Source organism: Lycorma delicatula, chromosome 1 (assembly GCF_047948215.1).
Source record: "Lycorma delicatula isolate Av1 chromosome 1, ASM4794821v1, whole genome shotgun sequence".
NCBI classification, from domain to species: Eukaryota; Metazoa; Arthropoda; class Insecta; order Hemiptera; family Fulgoridae; genus Lycorma; species Lycorma delicatula.
In genome coordinates, this window is record NC_134455.1 from 236274841 (window position 1) to 236299956 (window position 25116).

General features: G+C 29.7%; 1 protein-coding gene across 5 annotated transcripts in view; it reads right to left on the reverse strand.

The window, feature by feature from the left end:
* LOC142329728 (uncharacterized) overlaps nucleotides 1-25116 on the reverse strand; it is a 31340-nt gene that overhangs the window by 1050 nt on the left and 5174 nt on the right. For 2 of the 5 annotated variants that reach the window (XM_075374464.1, XM_075374472.1), the window contains exons 3-4: nucleotides 23313-23470; nucleotides 13068-13172 (exon numbers count right to left, since the gene is read on the reverse strand). In XM_075374464.1, coding sequence (XP_075230579.1) covers nucleotides 13068-13172; nucleotides 23313-23450 — 243 coding nt within the window. In that variant the 5' untranslated portion in view covers nucleotides 23451-23470. The remainder of the gene's footprint in view (nucleotides 1-13067; nucleotides 13173-23312; nucleotides 23471-25116) is intronic. The other 3 variants (XM_075374481.1, XM_075374489.1, XM_075374496.1) reach the window with 2 other exon arrangements.

Genomic DNA, 25116 nt, shown 5'->3' on the forward strand with positions numbered 1-25116 from the left:
CATACTCCTATGATATGAACTCTTTTTAAGAATCATAATTCTTGTAATTAAGAGAAAGCATTTTAGAAGTAAGGATCATTTTAAAGTTGCTAACATAGAACAAAACATAAGGTTACCCGTGAAAAGATTAACGGAATGATTTACGATATAACCTTCATTAAGGGAACAAGTAGTGAACAAATAGTTTGTTCATTCTGAACATATTTTACTGGGTTACCATTTATACAACACCTTTTAATACTGCTAAAATAAAAGAGTGTATTTTCTGAAGAATTCATTTCTCTTATCTTTTTATCTAATATTTTAGTAGTTTTTGGGTAAAATTATTCCACCAAAAGAAAAACAGTCCTCCAATGGCTCTTGCATGGAAGCTTTACAAGTGGAGGTGATCAAAATACAGGAAACTATTGAAAGATAAATTGAAGGAGAAAGGAGTATGCAACTAGAACAAAGAGCAAACAGCCAGTGCAGGGATACGAAGAAAGAATACACAAAAAGACTTAATTAGATTTCCAGAAAAAACAAATTGATTTTGTAGATTGTCAACTTCAGTGTGAGTTCTTGTAAGAGCTAAACAAGAATAAAACAGTAGGAATTGAAACAATTAGAATTGCTAGGCATTTTAAGCAAAGTAGGCTCAATATTTTTTTTTTAAATATTTATGAAACTGGAAAAATACACTTAGATTCAAATTAAAGTAAAATTATTTATTCTGTCAAAGAAAAGAGAATCAGATGAATATGAGATCCATCACACTAAAAATTTTAACATCTCATATCCTTTCAAAACACCAAGAATAATTATTACAAGAGGTAAAATAATAAAATAAAACAAGAGAAGAAGGAAAGTTAGATAACACCATTAAACTTTCTGGAAAGGTGTGTTATAAGAAACTGTGCCCTCACATTAATCTAAAAAAGTACACTGAAGATAAACAAAATTAACCACATCATAATGTTTGATCTTCATAAAAAATATTTGCTGATATAGAAAGCAATTGTAGATAATCTGAAATGAGTCACACCTCCCTCCTGAAAATGACTGCCTTGCCAGGCTTACTAGGGAAAGTAAGAGGTTGAAATTATTTCTTGTTATCCGCAATCCTGAGCTAAATATACAGTCATATGTATGCCGAGTCCCATATCAGCATGCCAAGGCACTGAAATATGGTGATATTTGGCCCTGTAAATTAAATCCTGTTCAGTGAACATAATTACTCTCACAGAAGGTAATTTTTACTAGAACCTCTTTTAGCTCACTGCTTCAAATTTCTCATGACATAAGAAAGTATGATAGAAAGTTTAAATCAACAAATTAATACATCCACTCTCTATTACGGAACAATGTACTAAAGTAAATACATTGCTTACAACTCAGCAGGGGGATATGTATTTGTGTATTTGTATATATACACATGAGGTGTGTTCAAAAAGTAATGAGAATTTTGAAATTCACAGGTTGTATTAGTCCGATTCTCAGGATTTTTTCATTGTTATATTGGTAAACATGTCTGAAAAGTATCTGTACATTTTTAGCCAAATTGGATGTTCAGTCTGTTGTCAGCTATCAAAAGGATAACATGTGTTTTGGTACAATCGACAATTTTTTATTTGTATAAATAATGGATCAGAGAATTTGCATTAAATTTTGCTATAAAATGGAATGAAGGGAAGCAATGTTTTAAAAATGTTAAATATTGTTTTTGATGAGTCTGATGTGAATAAAGCAAGGGTTTACAAGTGGTAAAAGCATTTTCAAGAAGGTTGTGAAGATACTGAAGATGATGAGCACCCTACACATCCCAGCACATCAACAACCAATGAAAATGTGGAAAAAGTGAGAGAATTGATTATGTAAAAAAAATAAATTAAATTAAATATAATCTAATTTTAAAAGTTAAAATTAAAATTTTTATTCTTCAACACAGAAAATTCTTTTTGTTGTAATTTAATGAGTAAATGAAAAACAAATATTGTGACCTATTGTTTCTTTTTTTCCTAGCCACAAAACAAAGTGTCCTCATTATCACCCAAACACAATATTTGTAAAAAAAATTTAAAAGATTAACCTAAAAATTACACAAAAGCAATATATAAACACACAATTGATGGAAAATATCCATGTTGTATGCCAAAAGCGAATTAAAAACAATTAAATACAACCGTTAAAATTTAACTTTGAACAAAAATACCATCTGGCATACGCCAAGTGACATAAACAGACGACATGACATTCAAAGATTGAATAATCAACTTTTTGAAACCAGATCTACAGCCTTATGAAATCCTAAGACATTTGATAAGTCTATCATTACATAAAATATTTCTGACGTTAGCCCCAAATTTAAATTTCTGACACAGTGCCGCATAACAGATACAGTCCACTAGTATGTGGTATACCATCAGTTGGCAGTTACCACAAACAAAATGGGTGCTACATCAGTTTGAGTCATCAGATATCTATGAGTGCGCCTAGTGGAATGGAATGCAATGTTGGCGGGAGTTTATTTCTCCCTACGGATCGCAGAACCTGGACAGAGTCCCTTGCTGCTGGATGATTCTATCGAGCGTGTTTTTTAAGGTTTATTTTTAAATGACGGGTCTAATTTTTCAAGTTTTGTCTTTTTTTAGTATTTTGTGTTTTAAGGACAGATTTAATTGCATTCCAATCCGTTGTTAAACCAGCGTTATCGAACCCATTTTATGGGCCGACCGCGGAAGGCTAGGCTTATGCAACCTGTCCTCCCGACGTAATTCCTCTTTACACCGTCCACTGAAGTCCTTTCGGTGCTAACGCTTCATAGGCTAGCAAGAATACGCCACAACGGGGCACTAACTATCTGGAGGGAGCAATGCGACCCCTTCTCCGGAGGAGTCACAATTGCTGGTTTAATTTAATTTATATGCAAGTGTTAAAGGAGAGGTTAGGTAGAAGTTCTTCATCCACTTCTGTTATGGCTGGCGCCTAGTGTGTCCTATTCACAAATGGCAAATAATAACCTCCTCACAGCAATTATTCCCACATGAAAAGCTCCAGGATGACAGTATCTTTATTAACTGAACAAAGTTTAATATTGATGGTAGCATTCCATTCACTCTGCCACTCATCATGAACCACACTCTTCAGAGAACAAACAAGATTCAAAACAACACGACTGGTGAAAGCAGGCTGCAAACAAGCCTCTTTTGCAGCATGATCAGCACTCTCATTGTCTGAAATAATAATATGGCTGGGGATCCAGCAGAAGCTCACAGCTGTATTATGTTGAGTCATTTCAGAAATGGTAAACTATATATCACAGACAAAAGGGTGTCTGTGCAGCAAGTATAAGAGGTAATTGTATATTTAGAGATAAGATGAGGTGATGAGCTCTGATGGCTAGTGGAGAAGTAGATCTTGGCTTTTCCTCATATCAATTTACATGCTGAATGGAGAACACCGCATCAAAGGTAGGATGAACGGGTTGGGCTTTAATGCAATCTATATAAGCCCAGATCATTTGGTTTCTATTCCAGTGAGATGGGTTACCACTATCCACTAGTAGATTTATCAAAGGGCTTGAATGAACAACACCTGTAGCCAGACAGATAAATGAATTGTGAACTGCATCTTTAGAGTAGTGGCTCATGTCAACAGCATGCCACACAGCCATAGTTTAAACGGGAATAGACCAGAGCTCAATAAAAATGCAACATGCATACACGATCAGCTCCCTAATGCGCATTGGATAGAACTCTCAGCATGTCTAGCATTTCTTAAACATTTTACCTTCAACTCCTTTAAATGTTTTACCCACATCAGTCAATGGTCAAACGACTGGAGGGGCATGATTCATTTTTACCAGGTTTCAGTACAAGAATCACCAATGCTTCTGACCGAGAATCTGGAAAAACGTGATCAGAAAATATTCTATCATAGATATACAAAAGATGTCATAATGCAGCATCCGAGAGGTGAGAAAACATACTGAGCCTAATGTTATCATTTCCAGGGAAAGTGTAACGACAATACTCAAAGCACACCTTAGCTCATCAAAATAAATGAATGTTTAATTCATTTTGTAAAGTTCCAATTACAAATGGAAGACTTTCTACCTGACTTATACCTGATAAACTCATGACAATACGATGATGTAAGCAAAACTGCCATAAACATGTTTCCAAACGTTTTTACCACATCCAATGGCATGATTATGAGGATGCCACTGTTTTCAAGTCTAATTGGATGCAGACATTGTAGTGATCAACACAGAGCCAGAACTTTTCTCCATACAACAGATGATGATGGTGTTGTCCAAGAAATGGAATTGACATAATTCAGCAAAAACTTTTGTTCAGCACACCAAAACACTCAACTGCAATCAGTCCTCGCATTACAGAAGGCACAGAGCTATTCAGTCCTAGGTCTTCAATTGAAATTACATAATGCTCTGCAATGATCCCTTAGTGCATGAGTGCAGCCTTCATCCCACAAAGGAACAACAGACCACATTGGTTTTCCAGATGATAAAGGGAAGAATTTAATCACACTATCAAGAATTTGGTGTTTAAACTTGGCAAGTTGGTGGATCACACTACCACACTCTTTGTCATATTGGCCAAAGTAATCCTTGTACCCGACCCAGTTTGCTTTCTGAACCACCCATTTGTATGGCCAACACCGAGGTATTAATCAACTGAGACAATCAGTTTATGATTGCTTCCATAGAAAGTTTTGGAGATACACCAGGTAAGACGTGGGTGTAGAGTTGCTAAACATAAAGACAGGTCGATGTACTAAAATGTACCTGATGAAATGATACAAACATGTAAGATCCATTGTTCAATTAGCAGAAGTCTAAGTTTTGTCTCAGTCGATCAACTGTAGTGCCTTGGGAAGAACATCATGATGAACTCCAAGAATGGTGACGGGCCATTGAAATCACTAATTATTAGCCAGGGTAAAGGAATCTGAAAACAGACAGAACAGATCATCCTCACTGTTATCAGAATTTGGTGGAAGGTATAAGTTGCAGATATTCATTTTAAATGGTGCCAATATCTTCACTAAGACTGCAGGGATGTTTGTCACAAGCGGAATAAGCATGGCTAACACGATTTCTTCAGGAAAATAGCCACTCCTTCAGGTTCTTTATCCTCAGTTTGATGGCAGCCGCGAAAGGACACATCATCCTATGGACAGAGGAGGAGTAGTAAAGGATTTTCTTCCTTCAGCATGATTTCAATATTCTCACAGAAAGAACGGAGACAGCAAACATTCCATTGAATAATATTTGTAGCCATATGAAACACTTTTTTCTGTTGCATGCAGATTATTTGTCAAATACTATCTGATTTTTCTTTTTGAATTTTATAACATTTTGTATTTTATAACGATTTTTTTGTAGATACCTTCAATAGGATCTTAGTAGTTTGCTGCGTTGCTGCAATGGTCATTTTATTTGGTGGTGTACCAACTGAAGTGATTTTCAGTGCATTATTGTTGGTCTTTACACTAAAGACCGAATGGAAAGACAGACTTCCACCAAAACTATCCTTCTTCTTGCCAGTACTCAACGCTGCAACAGCAGAGGTACTTTACCTAGTCCGTCAAAGCCTGGAGCAACTTCGTTAGTTTTTGCTTCATGCTGATCATTGATAGTTTCTTACAATTGTTGCAAAAATGAAGCTTACTTCATTGTTGTGAATTATTACATTTAGTGTTTCATTTAATCTCATATGAGAATTTATTATGCTCAGTTAGAAAATTAATTTTGTCTACCTTTACCAAATTTTAAGCCACTTTTGTAATTTACAACTATTTTTACTGCTTGGATTTCTCTTGTATTCTGTTTTTGTTGTCGTTTTGTTTTATTAATTGTTTTTTTGTTGATGTTTTTGTCCATTGTTTTGTTTCAATCTTACTGTGTTGTTATTGTTCCATATAATATTTTTATGTTCAGTACTGTGTGTTGAACTCACTTTTACCTTCTACAGGTAGATAGTTCAGTTCCTTTGTTTAGTTTGGTCCTTTCAGTCATACTTAAGACTCTGTAAGATGTGTTTTGTTTTAAGTTCATTAAACTGTAGTACACCGATGGGAATGTCACTCATGTTATTCGCATCAGTGGCATCCTGGCTGAGGTGGACTGGAATGTGTCAAAAGCAGAGGTTTTGAAGATGAGCTCCAGTAAAACCCATAAGGGCTAGAAACAGACGGGATGGTGGGTGTCTTCCCCTATGGGGTCAGGATGAATTAATTTTTTCTGTGCTACCTTCTAACATTCCTATTAACATGTTACTTAGTAAAAAGGACAGGGTTACACTTTTAATGATGAGGGGCTTTAGTACTAGAGTTTCATATAATGAAGTTTGTGAATTTTTCAATGCAACTTTTAATAATTGTAACCCTATTTCAAACCATCAAATGAAGAAGAAACAAGAAGCATTAATAATAGGGGAAAACCAGGGAGGCCTAAATTTGCAACAAATAATAAATTATTAAAAATTATGCAAGAATTTACTGAAAAATCCTTATTCCTCAACTCAAACAGCAGCACAAGAACATAACATTAACCAAAGTTCAGTGATTCAAAGAATAAAAATGAAAATCTCAAATCCTGCAAAATTCATCTGGTGCAAGACCTTAATGAAGATGACTAAGTTCGAAGACTTGAGTTCTGCAAAATATATTGAACAATATTTCTGCAGATCCTAATTTATTAAACAAAAGATTTCAGGCTTCAATTCTATATCATTCCAAACATTCAAAATATTGTTGGCCCCAACTTCCAAAACATTTGGTTCCAACAAGATGGTGAGTTTAACTTATCTACTTACTGTGTTTTGCACAGTTTATATTTCATTTAATATTAAATTATACTAATACAGTGGTCAAAAGGTTAATGTATTGCCTTTTGAATATTAAAAATATATATTTATTTAACTTACACCCCCTCTAACCAATTTTTTATAACTGAGATACCTGAATGCGGTTTGTGGCATTCTTCCTTATACTGAGGGGTTACTTTAATGAACGTATATTTCACTCTTTTTTATTTTTGAGCGCCAGGGGATTGGGGGACAACTCAAACATTTTAAATGGGACCAATGGTCATTTAATACATCATTTAAAGAGCTTGAGATGAGAAAAATGATACAATTAAAAGTAAATTCTGATGCCCAATCCAAATGGCAGCCAACAGTGTAGTTGTTTCATATAGCTATATAGGTAATCTGATTTTCTCTTTAGAAATCTTCTCCAATAAGTAATATTACCTTAGTCGGTCCCAATTTAGACTATTCAGTATTCAGGTGGGGGTAGGGAGCAGGTGCATCTCAAAAATTTTATATGGGACATATGGACATGTGATACATGTTTTAAAGGTCTTAGTGAGACAAGCAAAATGGTACAAAAAATTAAATTCTAACTATTTAAACCAAAATGCGACCACAAATGTCATATGTTAATTAAAAACTGAAAAAATTAATTTTTTAAAACTTTTCAAATAATTCTTTTAATTAAACTTACATTCTTAAATTTAAAAATATATATATATATATATATATTTTATTTATAAGAATCTTATATGTAATATAAGAAACTTTTAGAAAGTAATTTTTATAACAGCTGATCAACAACTATACAAAGTTATAAATTTTCAAAATTGATATTCATTGTTGATTATGTGATAAGCTGCTAACAAATGTTAAGTACTAATTTCACCGGGGTAACTGAAATCCAAATGAAAGCTTTCACTACCCATAATTCGCAAACGAAGCATTTTAAGACATGTTTGTATGAACTTTTCAATTGCTTTCATGAGAAGAATAGGTTATGAAAGTCCCACAAAAACATCAGATACATCCTGTATATTGTAATGAAAATACTCATTTTACGATGATACAATTTTGGGTATGCCTTTCTCAAAGTAAATCGAATGACTCTCTCATCTATTATTCAACTCAAAACTAGACATATTTTGTTAGTTGAATACAATTCAACACTTTCAGACCTAAACCTTAATAATGTGACTGGACTTGAAGCCTGTGCATTTTTCAGGTATCTAAAAAAAATTATAATAAAGCTAATGCGTGTACATAATCTATTTTATATACGTTATATCATCTATATATTATAGTATATATACGTAGTATAGTAGTTATATAAACTATACGTTATATCATCTGAATGAGAAAGAAATGAACTATCATTAAACATAAAATATTTGTTATAGATTACTTACAAAAAAACTGTCACCATCTACATTTTCTTCAAATTTTATAAAAACAAAAAAATACCACAAGAGCGCATAGTACTAATCAACAAGCATACAAGATTGTTGTAATCACTACAAATAATGACATTATATACTGTCTAAAAGATAAAATTTCACACTTTATAATGATAAAAAATCAAAAATTTATAATAATGAAAATAAGTTACAGATTTTTGAAAATGATTTGTTTTTCAGTACGTTTTTAACATCTCTTGTATCCTTCCATTTTACACACAATAAATGTGTTTCATATTTTAGATATTACATTTTCTTCTGACAATCATAAAATAAATCAGTGTAAAAAAAAGTTACCCTAATTATTTATTATTCATATAATTTTATAAGCATAGTTCTCCAACGTAGTTTCTAAATATATTTACATTAGTTTTGTTAAGTTTTTTTTACATACAGTAATTAGCCCTAGTGATGCAACTAGCAAGTAGTAACAAATCTAAAGCAAGTAGGTAAGCACAACGGAACTGAACAGTCGGGGCACCACCAACTTGTTTTTTTTCCCCAGACTTCCTGTAGAAGGTTTTATTTTCTCTAAACATACTTTGCAGACTCTAGTTGGTTGACTTTTCTTCTCAGTTGCAGAGATTTTGTCTAGAAAATGGCATCCTGACAGGTTTGAGGTAATTGCAGCGGGAGTTTCAACCTGACAAAGAGCTGCACCTTTTTTTGCTAAATTAGTGCCTATTTGTAATAAAAATTTTCAAGACTGCACTTATTCCTTTGAAATGGTGGTCTTGTGGCATGATAAAGATATAGGCATTTATCAAAGACATAGTAAACAGATGAAAGAAAGGTTTTTTCCATCATTTCATCTGTTTACATTTGAATGGGTAATATGCAACAAACTGATTAAATCTATCAACACCAGTTTTGTAAAAATTATACTTGCATATAAGCATCAGACTTTGACATTATTATTTCTCACCCTTTCATTTTTACAGTGATTTCAGTTGTTGTCATTTGGTGTTGTGTAGAAAGCACAATAACATCTCTTGTATACTTCCATTTTACACACAATAAATGCTGTTTCATATTTTTTTCTCTTTTTTTTTATTTTTAATTTTTTTTATTCATATTTTAAATATTACATTTTCGTTTGGCAACTCTCTTCTATTAGGCATACAGGTGCCAACAGTGGCAGTTTTGTTATCCCATAAGAAATCAAAGACAGCAGGAGATGAATAAAATGTATCCATAAAAACACAATGACCCTTATTAGGTACTTTTGCAATAATCTCTGAAAAGAGAAATAAGAAATAATTGCATTGTCTTCAGTGCCTTTACCATTATACACCTCAATATTCAGTACATACGCTGTTGCTGCATCACTTATAACAAACAGTTTTATTCCATATTTATCAGGTTTATTTTTTATATAAAAATGAAAATAAATCCTGCCTCTAAATCCACAAATACCTTCATCAAAATTTAGATTTCTATAAGGAGAGAATGAATTGGGGAACGCAACAAATAAATAATCTAAATAAGGTCAAATTTTATGAAGTGGATCATGGCCAGGCTGATCTCGTGGTATGTAAAGGCTGTTGTAATTTATATGTAAATTTGATAAAATAGCTTTGAATCTATCTCTGGACATAACAGAGCCTGGAAACAGTAGAATTATTAAAACTATTACTACCCTAGTAATCTCTAATTTTGGGTGAAGAATAATTGAAAAAAATAAGTAAATTTAATGCATTTTCACAGCAGTCCATTTGCTCCATACACAATTTACTTTTAGTTTATTGGTTCTGTGCAGATTATCTATAAGATTTTGCATATTTATTTGTCTCTTATTTTATAAATTTGGAAATATTTTCTGCAGAAAATATATAAAATGCATATAGGGGTGTAGAAGTTTCATCCAAAGGTACAGTAACTCCACATATCTCTTCAAAATTAGGTAAAGTAAGTAAATAATCATCAAATGACCAGCCTACATCTGTATCTGACAATTTCGTTTTTTTCTTAGCACTAGTATCCCTTTTCTTTCGCTTATTAGTACGCCTTGCAGTTATAGGAGAAGTAATTATTTGTGGTTGGGGGCAGTGGAAAGGCCAGGCTGTGAAATAACATCAGTCCTAACCTCCATTTCATCTTCATCATAAGATGAAGTAATCAGGTTGATATCGAAGTTTGAGTCTCTATCTTCATCATCAAACTCAAAATTTTCAGAACCTGAATCAAAACAAACTCACCTATTTCTTCAGGTTGAGTTTCAAAACTTTTATTTTGTTTATTTCCTTCACCATTACACCTGAAAATATCGGTATCACATACATCCCATACAACATTGTCAGACCAATCTGCTTTTTGTTTATCCGGTAAATCACAAATATTTACAATAAAAAAAAACACTCCACATACAATATAAAATGTTAAAATAAAAAAAAAAGAATAGAATAAAGACCAGAACACAAATCAAAGCATGTAAACATACCCAGTAACCTTACGTTTTATTAACTAAAGCGCTCTTGAACATGAGGTGTTTTTATTGTTATTAGCCAAAACATCTGCTAGATTGCATTCAAATTCATACAGAATCATTATAACGAACTACTGAAGGAGTCTAAGAGACCTAGCAACGAGTGTAAGCCATCACTGTTTACGACAGATTTAAATGTAGCAACCCAACATATGTTCAAGCTCCGGCCTAATGAACAAAATCACCTGTCAGCATATACTAGGCCTGAAAGTGTTAATATAGCTTTATAAATGTACATTAAATTATATATTTTTTCTTCTTTCCTTCTTTTGTAATTACAAAGGTGTTGCATAAACTAAAGCGAATTATGCATTTGATTTAATCAGATGTGTAAATATTTAAGTGTATTTTAAATGAACTGTATTTTTAATGTAAATTACTTCATAATTTACATTAAATGGATATTGAGAATATTCATTTTTTGTAAATGGATTTGTTTACACTATATACATCGAGCTACACATGTACCTGTGCTGCATTTTAGCGCACCTTCTTAGCAAATGTTTAATAGCTTAGAGAAAAAATTATTGCCTTTGTTTTTTTCTGTAGTAATCATTTAAATTTAATTAAATTATAAATATAATTATTATGGATAATTCGAACATCATATGTTATATGAATTAAAACTTTTTATTTAACATTATTCCTGCATGATTAACGTAAGAAAGTAAAAATTGTTTATTACTCCAATTACTTCAAATCCAACCGGTTAGTTCTCTCCATAGTTATTATCACCATCAGCAGAACATTTTTCTCAAAACATGTGGTTAAATACATAAAATACAAGTTTTTAACAACTTTAAGAACTTCAAGAAAAACATCTGGATGATGAACCAACCATCTGTAGCACTGGCTGTAAAGAATCCAGTATATGTAATAAATTGTTTTTTTTTTTTTTAATATATAATTTCATGTTAATGATAAATGTAGAGTTTTCTTTATGCTGTATAAACCTGATGCTGTAACCCACCAGGTTGGTCTAGTGGTGAATGCATATTTGCAAATCAGCTGATTTCGAGAGTTCCAACGTTCAAATCCTAGTAAAAGCAGTTACTTTTATATGGCTTTGAATATTAGATCGTGGATACCGGTGTTCTTTGGTGGTTGGTTTCAATTAATCACACATCTCAGAAATGGTCAACCTGAGACTGTAAAAGACTACACTTCACTTACACTCATACAAATCATCCTTATTCATCCAGCACATATTTTAAACAGTATTTTCATATTCCCTCTTAGTAAATGTTTGAAACTTTTAATTTCTTACAGATTGCTGTTTTTTAATTATAATTGTTTAAATGAAATCTACATTTAAAATTATTTTGACTAACCCACCAGGGTTAGTCTAGTGGGTTGACTCATCATCACAAAATCAGCTGATTTTTGAAGTAGAGTTCTAAAGTTTGATTCCTTGTAAAGGTAGCTGCTTTTATAAGGATTTGAATGCTAGACTGTGGATACTCTTTGGTGTTTTTGGTTCTTTGGGTTTCAATTAACCACACCTCTTAAAGAGTGGTTGACCTGTGTCTGTTCTAGACTAAATGTTTATCAGTACATTTACACTTGCACTGCTCTATGCCTGCAGTTATCTCAGGTCTGGAAAGCTGATAGTAGTAATTACATCTGCTTATACACACACATGCACATGCACGCATGCATGCACACACACACACACCTAGACCTGGCAGTAGCTGGAAAACCGGTTGGAGAAAACAAAACAATGGGGACCTGGATTTTTTATATGCCTGGATTACTTTAACAGTTTATTAATTAAATTTAACACTATAAAAAGTATAGTAAAAATAGTCTTTTAACAAAAGAAAAAATTAATGGGGTGATGAAAATTCACCATAACAAACTCTTACATAAAAATTACTCTGAAACAATTACTTTCAAAGGTCCATTCTTGCAGTAGTTTCACTGATAGCTGAACTAATGAAAACCAAAAATCAAACTGTAAATAAGATAAGATCATCAAATTTGATGGTCTTGATTTCATTATGGGTGCTAAATTGGAAATAAGCTGATCACAACAAAGTTCATGAAAAAATGACAAAAGAATAAAGTAAGCAGTTAAAAGTTGTAAAAAAAAAAGTTAAAAGTTTAACAAAAAAGAGTAAAGCTATAATGAAAAAATCTGATCCTTGACAGAACCAAAAGCTGACAAGCTGGCCAAATTTAATAAATTTATTAAAAAGAAGCCCAAAAACATAAAATAGTACTATAGAAAAACCTTTCCCATTACTTAAAAAAAAAAAATTGTTATCACAACACACAATTCAAACTGCACAATATAGAGAAAAAAATTACCGTTTTAGCACCAGTCATCTCACGAAGTACACTTTGAATTTTATCTCCATCCTCTCGATGATCTAACTCAATAATTGTACAATTCTTTTTCATATTATGGAAAACCTAGGAACAAAAATAAGAATTGTTCAATGAAATGTCTGCAGTAAAGCCTTTCATCATAACAGAGTCCTAATTATCTAACCTAATGATATTTGGCAAAATCATCCAAACATTCCGTTTCAACTGATGCTATCATAAATAATTAGTGAATCTATTTCATCACTTATGTCTGAAGGGTCTCTCACCAAGTAAAACAACGTGCAAATTAATTCGAGCACAAGGAATTCTACATTCCACCTACATTGCTTGACCACACCCATTCTTTAAGTCGCCTGTGTAATGTGAGGTTATTCTCTTTTACTTAGCAATTTTCATTACGTAAATAGTGTTTTACGACAATTTTATTTCATTTTTTTATTACAAAATCATATTTTCATATTTTTTGTTCTGGGAGGAAATCTAATAATGGACATAATTCCAAGAAACTGTACAAAAATTGTTTCTATTTTTGAGCATACCAGATTAACACAACAAATAACTCCTGAGCGTGGTGTTGAACTAGGATAGTGAATGCTTTTTTAAAATATTTTAAAGAAACTGGTTCCCTTTCACATCTCAGGAAAGGCAAACATGGCCATAAAAGAAAAACTACTCCAACTCAAGATTGATTATATGTGAAAAAAAGTAAACTTCATTCAAAATTATCTGCTGTAAAAATAAATCAAGAATTAGCAGCCAGTGGAACAGATTTGACAACCATGAGAGGCTAACTTCTTGCAGCTGGGCAGAAAGTGTCAGCCAGCTAAAAGCAGTTTTAGCGCCAGCAACATGAAAAAAGGGTTATTGTAGGCCAAAACACATGCTAACTGGACTACAGAAGTTGAAAAAATGTTATGTTTTCTGACAAGTCATATTTTTATGTTTAAACATATGCCCGTGGGTTCCACATATGGAGCCCTTTGTTCCATATCTTAGAAAAGCATCAGATGAAAATACATCACCAGCTCATGTCCAACAATCGGTTAAACATGTCCAGATAAATATTTTTTTTGTTTTTTTTACATCTGAAGGCCCTTGTTCATTACCTCCAGTGGATGGTATTTTGAAAAGTGATGGATATATCACAATTCTGAAGAAATAGGTTGCGATACAATTTCAAAACAAATTCTCATAAGGCAATGGAGTGTTCCAACAAGATTTGGCACCATGCCACAGTGCCTAAGAGTGAAAAACGTTTTTGAACAACGAAACAAAGTGCTGGCATGGCCAGGCAACGCCCCTGACTTAAACCGAATTGAAAATCTTTGGACAATAGTCAAAAAACTCAAAAATGAATTGTACAACAAAAACTGACCTATTAAAGGAATACTGGTAAAACCAAAAAAGTGTGAAATACACTTGTAGAATCAGTGTTAAATCATGTACATGAAGTGACTAAGAATAACGGAGGACATATTAATTACTAGATATTCAGAAATTGTACAGTATGATTTTTTTCTAAGAAAAGTTATTTTTTATTAAATAACAAATGTTCGGATTAATCTGCATACTATTGATAATAGTGAAAAGGGTACTTGTTTGTTATTGCACCGCCTCTTTTTGTGATACAACTTCTTTGTCAAAAAACTATTAACATATTATAACAATGTATTAAACAAAAAATATGTCTGTTAGCAAGTGAAGTAAGTGTAGGTTGGTTGTTTAGATTACATTGAATATGTGTACTGACATATCATTATCATACGTATATCAACATAACATAACCAACCAAACATAACCTCGCTCACTAATCTCCTACAATTAACATTAAATATGCATATTATACACTATTTAATATTAATTAAATGAGATTAGCTAGAGAAGCAAGTATAGGTTATGTTGATATACATACAATTCGTCAGTACACAAAGTCAACATAATCTAAAGTTTGTAATTTTTATTTTTCATTAAAAAATGTACTTTTTCCACCTTAAACATTATTATTCTTTCTCATAAAATCTGAAGAATCTGCATCAAAAAGTGCCAGTGCAATCAAACTATCATAAAAAGAACTGAGCAAGAGTTAAGATTACAACATAATTCAGAGAAAATAACAGAAAGGTACTGTAATAAAAACATATACATATCTAGTAATATGTATGCTTGACATACATATTACTATTTAACAGTACCCATATAGAATGACTTTAATACACAATTTCAGAAGTACATGTTTATAATACTACTTCATAAACATTTGCAATACTTTAATGTATTTATGTATTGTATAGTACACATAACCAAAACTTTTATTTATTTTTTAATTTGATTGTGTATATTACATACCCGATGCTTTTATTAACAATATTTAAAAAGTATTTCTATTTACCTATATGAACTGCAAGCAAAAAAAAATTAAAAAATACTAATTAAATTGTTTGGAGTTATTTACTATTTATTTGGACATCAATCATCACTACACTCTGCTATCCAACTTTTATGGTTAGTCAATATGCATTGTTTAGTCCAGGTTTGGCATAACAATCAGGACACTACACTTACAATGAATATTTCATACTTAAAAGAACTTAAGAAACTATATTTATTGTAATATCAGATGTGCAAGGATAAACATATCAGAATTATACGTATCATAACACTGCTAAACATACTATTTTATTACAATAAAATGTCTTAACATATTCATAAATATAAGAAGTAACTTTCAGTAAGATAGGTTTTAAGTAAAAACAAAACTAATGAAACTAAACAAAATTTCTATTATCTATATAAAATTAATATTCATCACTTTCCTCATGTTATTGACTTCTAACCAATTCTTCACATTAACTGTTTATGTCTTTTTCATTTGTTAATTCTTTATAATTTTCAAACTTCTGTGAGGCAAACATTTAGGATTATGGCATAAAAAAAGATAATTGTTCAATGTCAAGAACAGTAGAAATGAATATTTTTAATGAAATCTTTAAAATTTTTTGAACTACTCAGGTTGCCATTAAAGAAAACATATTTCATGAACTTATTCTTTCATTTACATTTTTACACTGATAATGCTGTCGTTTAAGATTGTTGTTTATTTGTAAAAATGTAGGTATTATCGGATCTGTAGTGAATAAAGCTGTAGATTTATTACCATTTGAGGCACACTTCCTGGGTTACAATTATTGCGGTCCAGGTACAAAATTAGATAAAAGATTGAAGCATGGTGATATAGTCATTAAAGATTGATGTTTATTGTAAAAATGTTAAGAAAATATTAAGTTAATTTATTGGCTAGAATTCCAGCTGATGAAATGAGCGATACATTAAAAAATCATTACCCTGAAATTGCTGTTTATTGTAAAAAATGTAATGAAAAGATTGCTTTATATGAAATATTTTTGTCCCAAGAATTCCAGCTACCTAAATTCAGAAACAATGCTGACAATACAGATTGCTGTTTATTGTAAAAAAAAATATTTTATACAAAATATTTTGTATGCATCAGCTTTTATTATAAAAAATTCAATTAATTCCTTTGTTTCTTTATTACATTGTTACAGAAGATGTCTTGCTACCAGAAGATGTAAAGCTACCATCACGACACACATAGAAAACGGAGATTAAATCTATTGTTACAGAAATGATTCGCAAAAACAAAATGAAAAAATTAAAAGTAATTCATAAAACATAGTGTATTAGTTTTACATTGTTAACTTTTAATATAGATATTTATAAAATAAGTCTAATGTACTTAAAATTGAATAATTTTGTTGATTTTCCAAAATATGCTTACGAACAAAGCACAGGATGTATTAATACATCCTGTGCTTTGCATACATTAAAATGATCTCAAAATAAAACTTTAAATAAAAAATATATTGAACATATGGCAAAATTGTCCAAATTAACTATACATAATTCGCAATATAAAAATGCAGCGTCAAATATATTGCTTATGAATTGGTATATCAAAAAGAAAATTTAAAACAAAAGAAATCCTCTTTTAAAATGAAATTCGTTTATGTTTAACATAAATCAAAATGATTATACGTATGAAATAGTAGTTGAATTGTATAAAAATTTAAAACCAATAATAAATTTTTTTTATAATAAATATTCTTTATGTATTAGATTGCAAACAATCTCCGCATTTGAAGAAAGAAATTTACAGTTCTAACCAGATAATACCTCTCACAGAAGATTTATATAAAGCATGTCTATATAACAAAACCACAAGTGTATGTAAAAAACAGTTACGAATTATGACATCTTTATAATTAAACGTTTTATTATGTTTAGATCTTGAAAGCGTAATGTTGTATATTAATCACTAAATGGAAAACTGTGTGCCTGTTGAAACAAAGCATTTATTTACTGGAATTTGTAAGCAAATTTCTAAAATTGCTTTTTCTGAAATATATCAACAAAATATATTTTTATCTCTAATTAATCTGTTAAAAGATAAAGATTATGAACCGCTACTAGATGAAATTTTACATACATATTGTAATATAAAATATAAAAAGCATACAAGCAATATATTGAATGACAGTACAAACTCCAATGATATTTCATTATTTGCAAATACAGCAATCAATATAGATACAATTGATGTTTATTCATCAAAATATCAATTCCCTTTTCATATAAAACAAAATAGTAATTTTTAATTGGTCGGAAATAAAAATCAAAATGATAATAATATTATTGTTTTCAATTTATTAACATGAAGTCAAATTCCTTTACATGAATATTCTTAAAATGTAATCTTCTTCAAGTATATCATAGATATCACAAAAATTTACGTCTTCCGTATGACAGTATTACAGTAAAACATATATCATTTTTAGATGTGCAATTTAATAGTTTTTATTCAAGTAATACCGTATCATATAATTACATAAAAACAAAAGATCTAATATAACGGTACATTTTTAAAAAATTTAATAAATACAAACAGAGAGAGATAAACATAAATATAGAAATATAATCTCTAAAAAACACAGAAAAGTGCAAATAATAAACACTAAAAAACAAATTATGTTAGTTAAAAGACAATTACAAATAACTTGTACTGAAAAAACAAATAAATTTTGTGAAGATGTTAAAAATGTTATAACATTATCAATACCGGATAGTTTACTGTTTACAGATTCTAATTGATATTAATTAGACTGTACTTAAACATTTTAACATCGATCCACTGTAGCCAATAATCTATTTGAATAAAAATAATTTTTTATATATATATTTAATGATCTTACACAATCAGATTTGAATGAAATTAATCAATCTAAAGATCCTTTATATTCATATATATGGGAGTATTGATGTTCCAAATTAAATTGTACATATTTAGGTAATGAATGAAATGTAGATTTATAACATTATCACAAAATTGCATTCATTAACATTTATCAAAAACTCTTTTGATAACCATGAAGCAATATCAAGTAATAATTTCTTATATACATACATTCCGGTAATTATTTTAGTTATTAAAAAAACTAAAAAAATTTAGTTTTTTGATAACCAGCCACCTTTTACAGCCACCTTTAACATTATAAAAAGCCAAGGCTAGGATTCCAGTTTTGGCTTGATTCATCTAACCTTAAAAATTTAGATTTTTGTATCAATAATATACTTGAATGAGAGTAAATGTTGAAAAGATTGCTGTTTATTGTAAAAGATGTGTTGAAAAATTTACTTTATATGAAATATTTTGCTCTCGCAAATCTGCGGGGCCTAAACTGACATACATTAAAGCATCATTAACACTGAAACATTGATCCACTGTAACCAATAATGTATTAGAATAAAAATAAAATTTTTTTATATAAATATTTAAGTGATCTTACACAAAAGTGATCTTAAGTGATCTTCAGATTTGAATGAAATTAATCAATCTAAAGATCTTTATATTCATATATAAGGGTATTGATGTTCCTTATTAAATTTTACATGTTTAGATAATGTATTAAATGTAGATTTATAACATCAACACATAATTGCATTGTGATTGAAAAAATAAAATAAAATCTAGCTGAAATAAAAAGTTTTATTTTTTCCGCAATGACTTTTTTAAAACATTTTGTTAAACAGGCACTCTTTTTTTGCTTACTTGGTCCAAGTACTTAAAACCGACATGAAAACACATCTAATTGGTGAACAATTGTAATGATCATATGGTATTGCGGTTAACATTCACTATACGTAAAAGTAACATGCAACTTAAGTAAAACAATTGATATGTCATGAATCTGGTGTAATTAAACAGATTAAGGCGACAGGCAGCCGCATCCCGTAGTCAACTGGTTCGAAACCCAGCCAGTTGTTTTTTTTAATCTTTAATATATGCAAAATGTAGATTGAAGTCCGAGGCTTTTTTATTATAAAATTAAATTCATTTTTTGATTCTTTATTACAATACCATGCTTTAAATTGTTTCCCACCATTTTCACTTAAATTTTGTAATGATAAAAAAACCCATATTTGTACTGATAATTAGCTTAAAATCGGCAAAAATACCATACAAACAGTTATCTTTTATTTGTTTGTAATATACATCAATTAATATGATTCTGGACATGCATAGAAAAACTGTAATTTACATTAAGTAGAGATCAAAGATCAATGCTATTGTAATATCTATCTAAACCAATATATATAAAAAACTAATTATTATTTCATTTAATGAATGATTTACAGCTGTCATATAAGAGATAGGATTCCCCATGATGTCGTCAGCAAGAGTCTGTTATATTTAATGTACATCCCAAAACATTCGAACACCAAAATCATTATTGTTATTTAATGTACCTTTCTAGTATTTATTTTTCAATAAATATGCTCTTTCACCTTGGAAATTTTACTGAAAACATACCTCAGGTTCAGATGTCAAAGAAGGCATAAACAAAATAATCGAAATGACATCTGAACCCAAGGTTTACAAACTATTACATATCATCAGTGTGCATGAAATTCAAAATCAAATCAAAACATTACACAGGATTTTTTCATTCTTCCAAAACAAACAACACTTATTGTAATAAAAATGGTATATAATTTGTAATTGTGTTGTATTTAAAAAAAGGCTGGCAAATATTGCATGACCTTTGACTGGCTTGACAGCCATGCCAGTCAAAGGTCATATTTTATTTTACAAATCTGTAAAAAGTAGTACTGAAAGATCATACATTTAAAAAAAGTTGTAAAATAAAAAATTCTACAAATTTAAAAAAATATATATATTAAAATAAAATAGTTGTAAAAGAAATTCTACAAAATTGTAAAATAAATAGTCAAAGTTATTATGAAATCTTGCACAATTTTTGCCTATTAAAAATAAAAACTCTTTTAATAATCCTAACATTCAGAAAAATTAATTTATATTATAATTACTGATATCAAAAAAACTGAAAAGAATTTTTCCATAATTTTAAAATTTGGTAGCCCAAGTATCGGAGGGATTTTTTTTATTAATTATGACAATTACCAAAATCAGATTTAAGCGCCAAATTTCCAATAAAAAAAAATGTTGATTTTAGAGGCTTCCTTACTCTATGGGGAAAATTTAGCGAAAATCTATTTATAAAGAAGTGATCCCTAACAAAAAAAAAAAAAACACTTTTCTAATAATATTCATGTTTTTAAGCTCAAGCTAAAAAGTTTGTTTTAAATTTGCTTAAACTTAAGCAAACTTAAGAAATTTGCAAAAGTAAAGTTAATAACACCCCTTTCAATAAAGACTATTAAAGAAAAGAAAATTTTCAAAAGCTATTCTGCATTTAGGTCGAGTCCATAATTGAAAAAAATTGTAGACATTGCTTGAGTCTAGTTTTATATATGAAATTTAAACTTTCAGAAGATTAAAAAAAAAAAAATTAAACTGAAGGGTGAAGAGCAAAAGAACAAAAACATATATTTCAGTTTTAAGAGGTGGGGAGGTTGTTTTTTTATTTTTATACATTACATTACAGATAACGGATTTCCTTTAATAAATTTTCTCTAAAATGCCTCTTAAAAAAATCAAAATTGGTTTTTTCCAATATCCCTCCACCCCCAAATGAATTTTGATGAAAAATTAATATGCTCAAATAAATAGAAATATTTGAGCCAAGTTTGAAGAAAATTGATTAGTTCAATCCTGAGATTTAAGGCCAAAAGCAGTGTGGCACAAATACATACATATATGTAATAAAGCATGCACACACATAATATGATTGTAGTCTAAATTAAATAGTTGGATCCTAAAATGTAAAGATTTGCAAAAAAATACTCCATTTTTGACATGATCACCATACTTTCCCCCTTAGTATACCTATTCTAGCTATATTCGACGGGAAAGTAATACAAGATTAATGTACCCACTTAGCAACTACATCTAATAAATTGCTCATGAATTTCTATAAAAGAATTGTATTTCTGCCACCATGGGCCAAATTACGGCTCAAACTTCACAGTTCACAGAATAAATAATTTTAGGACTAATAAATTGTTTGTCACGGCATCTAATAATAATAGTAAAACTGAACTAGCATACCCAACAGCTGACTACAGATATGAATATACTACGTACCAATTTATATTGATCTCAATAATAAACTGGCAATAGATTTCAAAGTGGATCTCACTTATTCTCCTGGTACATAAATGCATACTGTTCAGTAAAACTGACTGGGTATAAACTAAATCATGAAAAACTGTCAGAGTGGGATAAATTAGAGTTACTGTAAAAATTCAAGAGATATAACCAAACATGTATGTAAGTTTTTTCATTTCCTGAAATACAGTTAACAAAATGAAAGAAAACTGTTATTAATGAAATTCATCCATAATATCTATGAAAATTACTTATTACATACCACAACAAAAACACGACTTTATTAAAAAAAAAACTTATTTTTACTAGCTACAGGTCAACTTCACGCATTTGATTAGCCTCATCTTTCACAACTACCATATCTGTTTCTATTACTATGTTAGCAGTTGTAACATTTTATCTAGATTTACTAACTATTTAGATAAAATTACCAAAAATATAACTAAAATTTTAAGTCTTATCATACTGTTCAATCCACAAAGGATTTTGGTTTAGACTTTATTTATAATTCAGTAATTTTTATTAATTGACAAATTGTTTTTAAATAATTCCACAGTCTCTTAGAAAACTTAATTCTTCAGATGCCAAAAATATTTCAGTAAGATGCAGATCCAGAAAGTTTGGTGTTAAATGAAGTTTGAAAAAAAATAATCAGAATTTTATAAAAACTGTCACCTTTCACACCATTTAATACACTATTTTATTTCACTCTTACAGATTAATTTTTACCCAAGTGTAAGGTGGTTTTATTAAGCATCAGAATTCCACACTTTGCAATCTATTTGGATCATTTATCTTATACGTATGTGCATTTTTTAAATAAATATTTTTATGAACTCAATATAAAAATTATTTTAATCATGCTAAGAGAATAATCAAACAAAAATTACTTTAAGTACATTAATCTGAAAATTACATAGTTTTTATTCCATAAAAGAATTGAATAAATCTTAGTAAAGCAAAAAACAGGCATTTGAATCTAGTATTACTGTTCACCTACAAAAGGGAATAGAAAAATTCCTGATTCTGCTTTGCTGTTTGCCAATTCTGACAACTGACAACTATACTGGCAGTAGGTATAGTTACTAATAGGCCCTGCCAAACAGAAGATTAAAGATTAGAAGCCAGACCAGAATTACCCTATAAATGAACATATTACCCAGCTGCAAGAACATCTGCTCTCCAAATGGCTGATAATGTATATCCAAGGTTACAAAGTATTCTATTACGCATTTTAGAGAAAAAATACAATCCCATTCTGATCCCCAGTAACAGTAAGATTTTACCACATAAGAGTCAAGCACCATATCTGTGATTGTTACATTGTGCCAAGATGAGTACAATAAAAAATTGTAAAATGTTACAAACAGGATTTAGAACTGATTTTAGAAAATAATCTCTTGCTTAGAAAACCATATATTTCCTCACTTGATTTAAGTTTATTAATATTCTTAACTACACAAAAGAAAATTCCTTAATACTTAATTTGAGTTCTAAAATGAAGCAAAATTACAACAAAATTATATGCATTTTAAGCGTATAAAATTCCATCTCCTCATAATACATTTTTGTTTTAATAACAAATTAACATGATAAAGTAACATGGTAATATCACTTACCTCTTTTGCCAATTGACAGTAAGGGCAGTATGATTTTGAGAAGATCACAACCATATCTTTAGAAATAACTTCTTTGACATAGTTAGCTGTAGGCCCACTCATTTCACTCAATACCTGTGAACTGGCACCCAAACCCATTTAGATTTTCTTTGAAACAACTGAAAGAGAAATTATGGGACAAAACAACTTATATAAACATTTCACCTCTAGCTTTAGTGCAACATACAACCAAACAAAAAAAGCAAACACCAAACACAAAAACAATAATCTTGAAACAAATGTTTAAAAAAGTAAAAATATGTTTGGTTAAACAGTGCAAGATTTCTAATGATTAACAGAATTAAAATCGTTCATAATTGTTTACTGCACAGTTAAATATAACTATTGTGAGAAACAATGCAAGAAAACTATTAGAAAACTTGTTATGAAATTATGGTTTTTCAATGTAAATAACATTAAAGTGAAATGCAATTTTTTAGATGTAATGCAGACCTCTGAAATGAAAAGAAAATCTATAATATATATAAGATCAATAAAACACAAACAAACTTAACAATTCTTAGTCAAACCAACATGCAGCAAAACCAATAAGTCTCGCATATTAAATAAATAGTAAAATATTTTTTTCTGTAATTTTAATCTCTTGCTCAGAAAATATCAAGGAAGAAGAGCAGGAAGAAAAATCTTATCAAGAGAATGATTTAGATTTAGATCAAGTCACCTGTTCAGAACAGCTACTTCAAAAACTAGAGCTGCCTCGATTGCCAATCCTTATTATGAAGATGAAATCAGAATGTTAAGAAGTTAAGCTTTCTTAATGTGATGCTAATAAGACTGACAGAAATTTGAATTAAAAATAACTTTTGAATTACTGAAGTTCAAGAACTAACAATATGCAAATTATTTAGTGTGATCAATTTATACACTAGAAAAGATATATCAGATTGCAACTAAAAAATAAATATTTTAAAAATGAAATGTATTCTAGGAATTAAGAAGAATTAAAAATTAATTTACCATCAATAATTTTTTTTAAATATATAATCACCTCAATATAATTGCATATTAGCAATCTCTTTAATCTCAGGTTCATCTTAAAATCTTTTCCACTGCACTAACGATTAGCACCCTTTTCTGCTAAAAGTTACCATTTTGTATTGCTTATGTATAGACCAGAAAAAAGATATAATTAATGGAAAACAATATTCAAAATCAAAAAAATATATAAATTGTATGCATAAATCAAATATTAAACAGAATACTCTCAATGGATTTAAAAAACAATTGTATGCATAAATCAAATACTAAACAGAATACTCTCAATGGAATTAAAAAACAAACTTAAAAAAAATTGACAGAAACAAAGACTTATCAAAGACTCAACTTAAAGCTTACTTCATTCTACAGACACAAATGAATGGAAATCAATTAAAATAAATACATGACGTAAGAAAACCATTAAAACCAAACACTAAAAAGGAGACTCTTCGTTTTTCATAAAGTGTTTTAGAAATTATAATTATTTTTTTTTTATCAATTATTCAAATTTATTTACTTTATGTAAACCACAAAATACATATGTCAATCACGTTTAATAATTATGAAATTTACTTTGTTTTTGTTTAATTGAAAATTTAATGTGTATTTCAAGCGTAGAACATACATTCAGTCGCATGGCCTAGTTAAAACAAGCCACATACTTCATTAAAATTCATGGCCAAATATAACAAAAAAAATTATAAATAAATTCACTACATATAATTTTAATAACAGTTATCCCTACACATGTGGAAGACTGTAATGC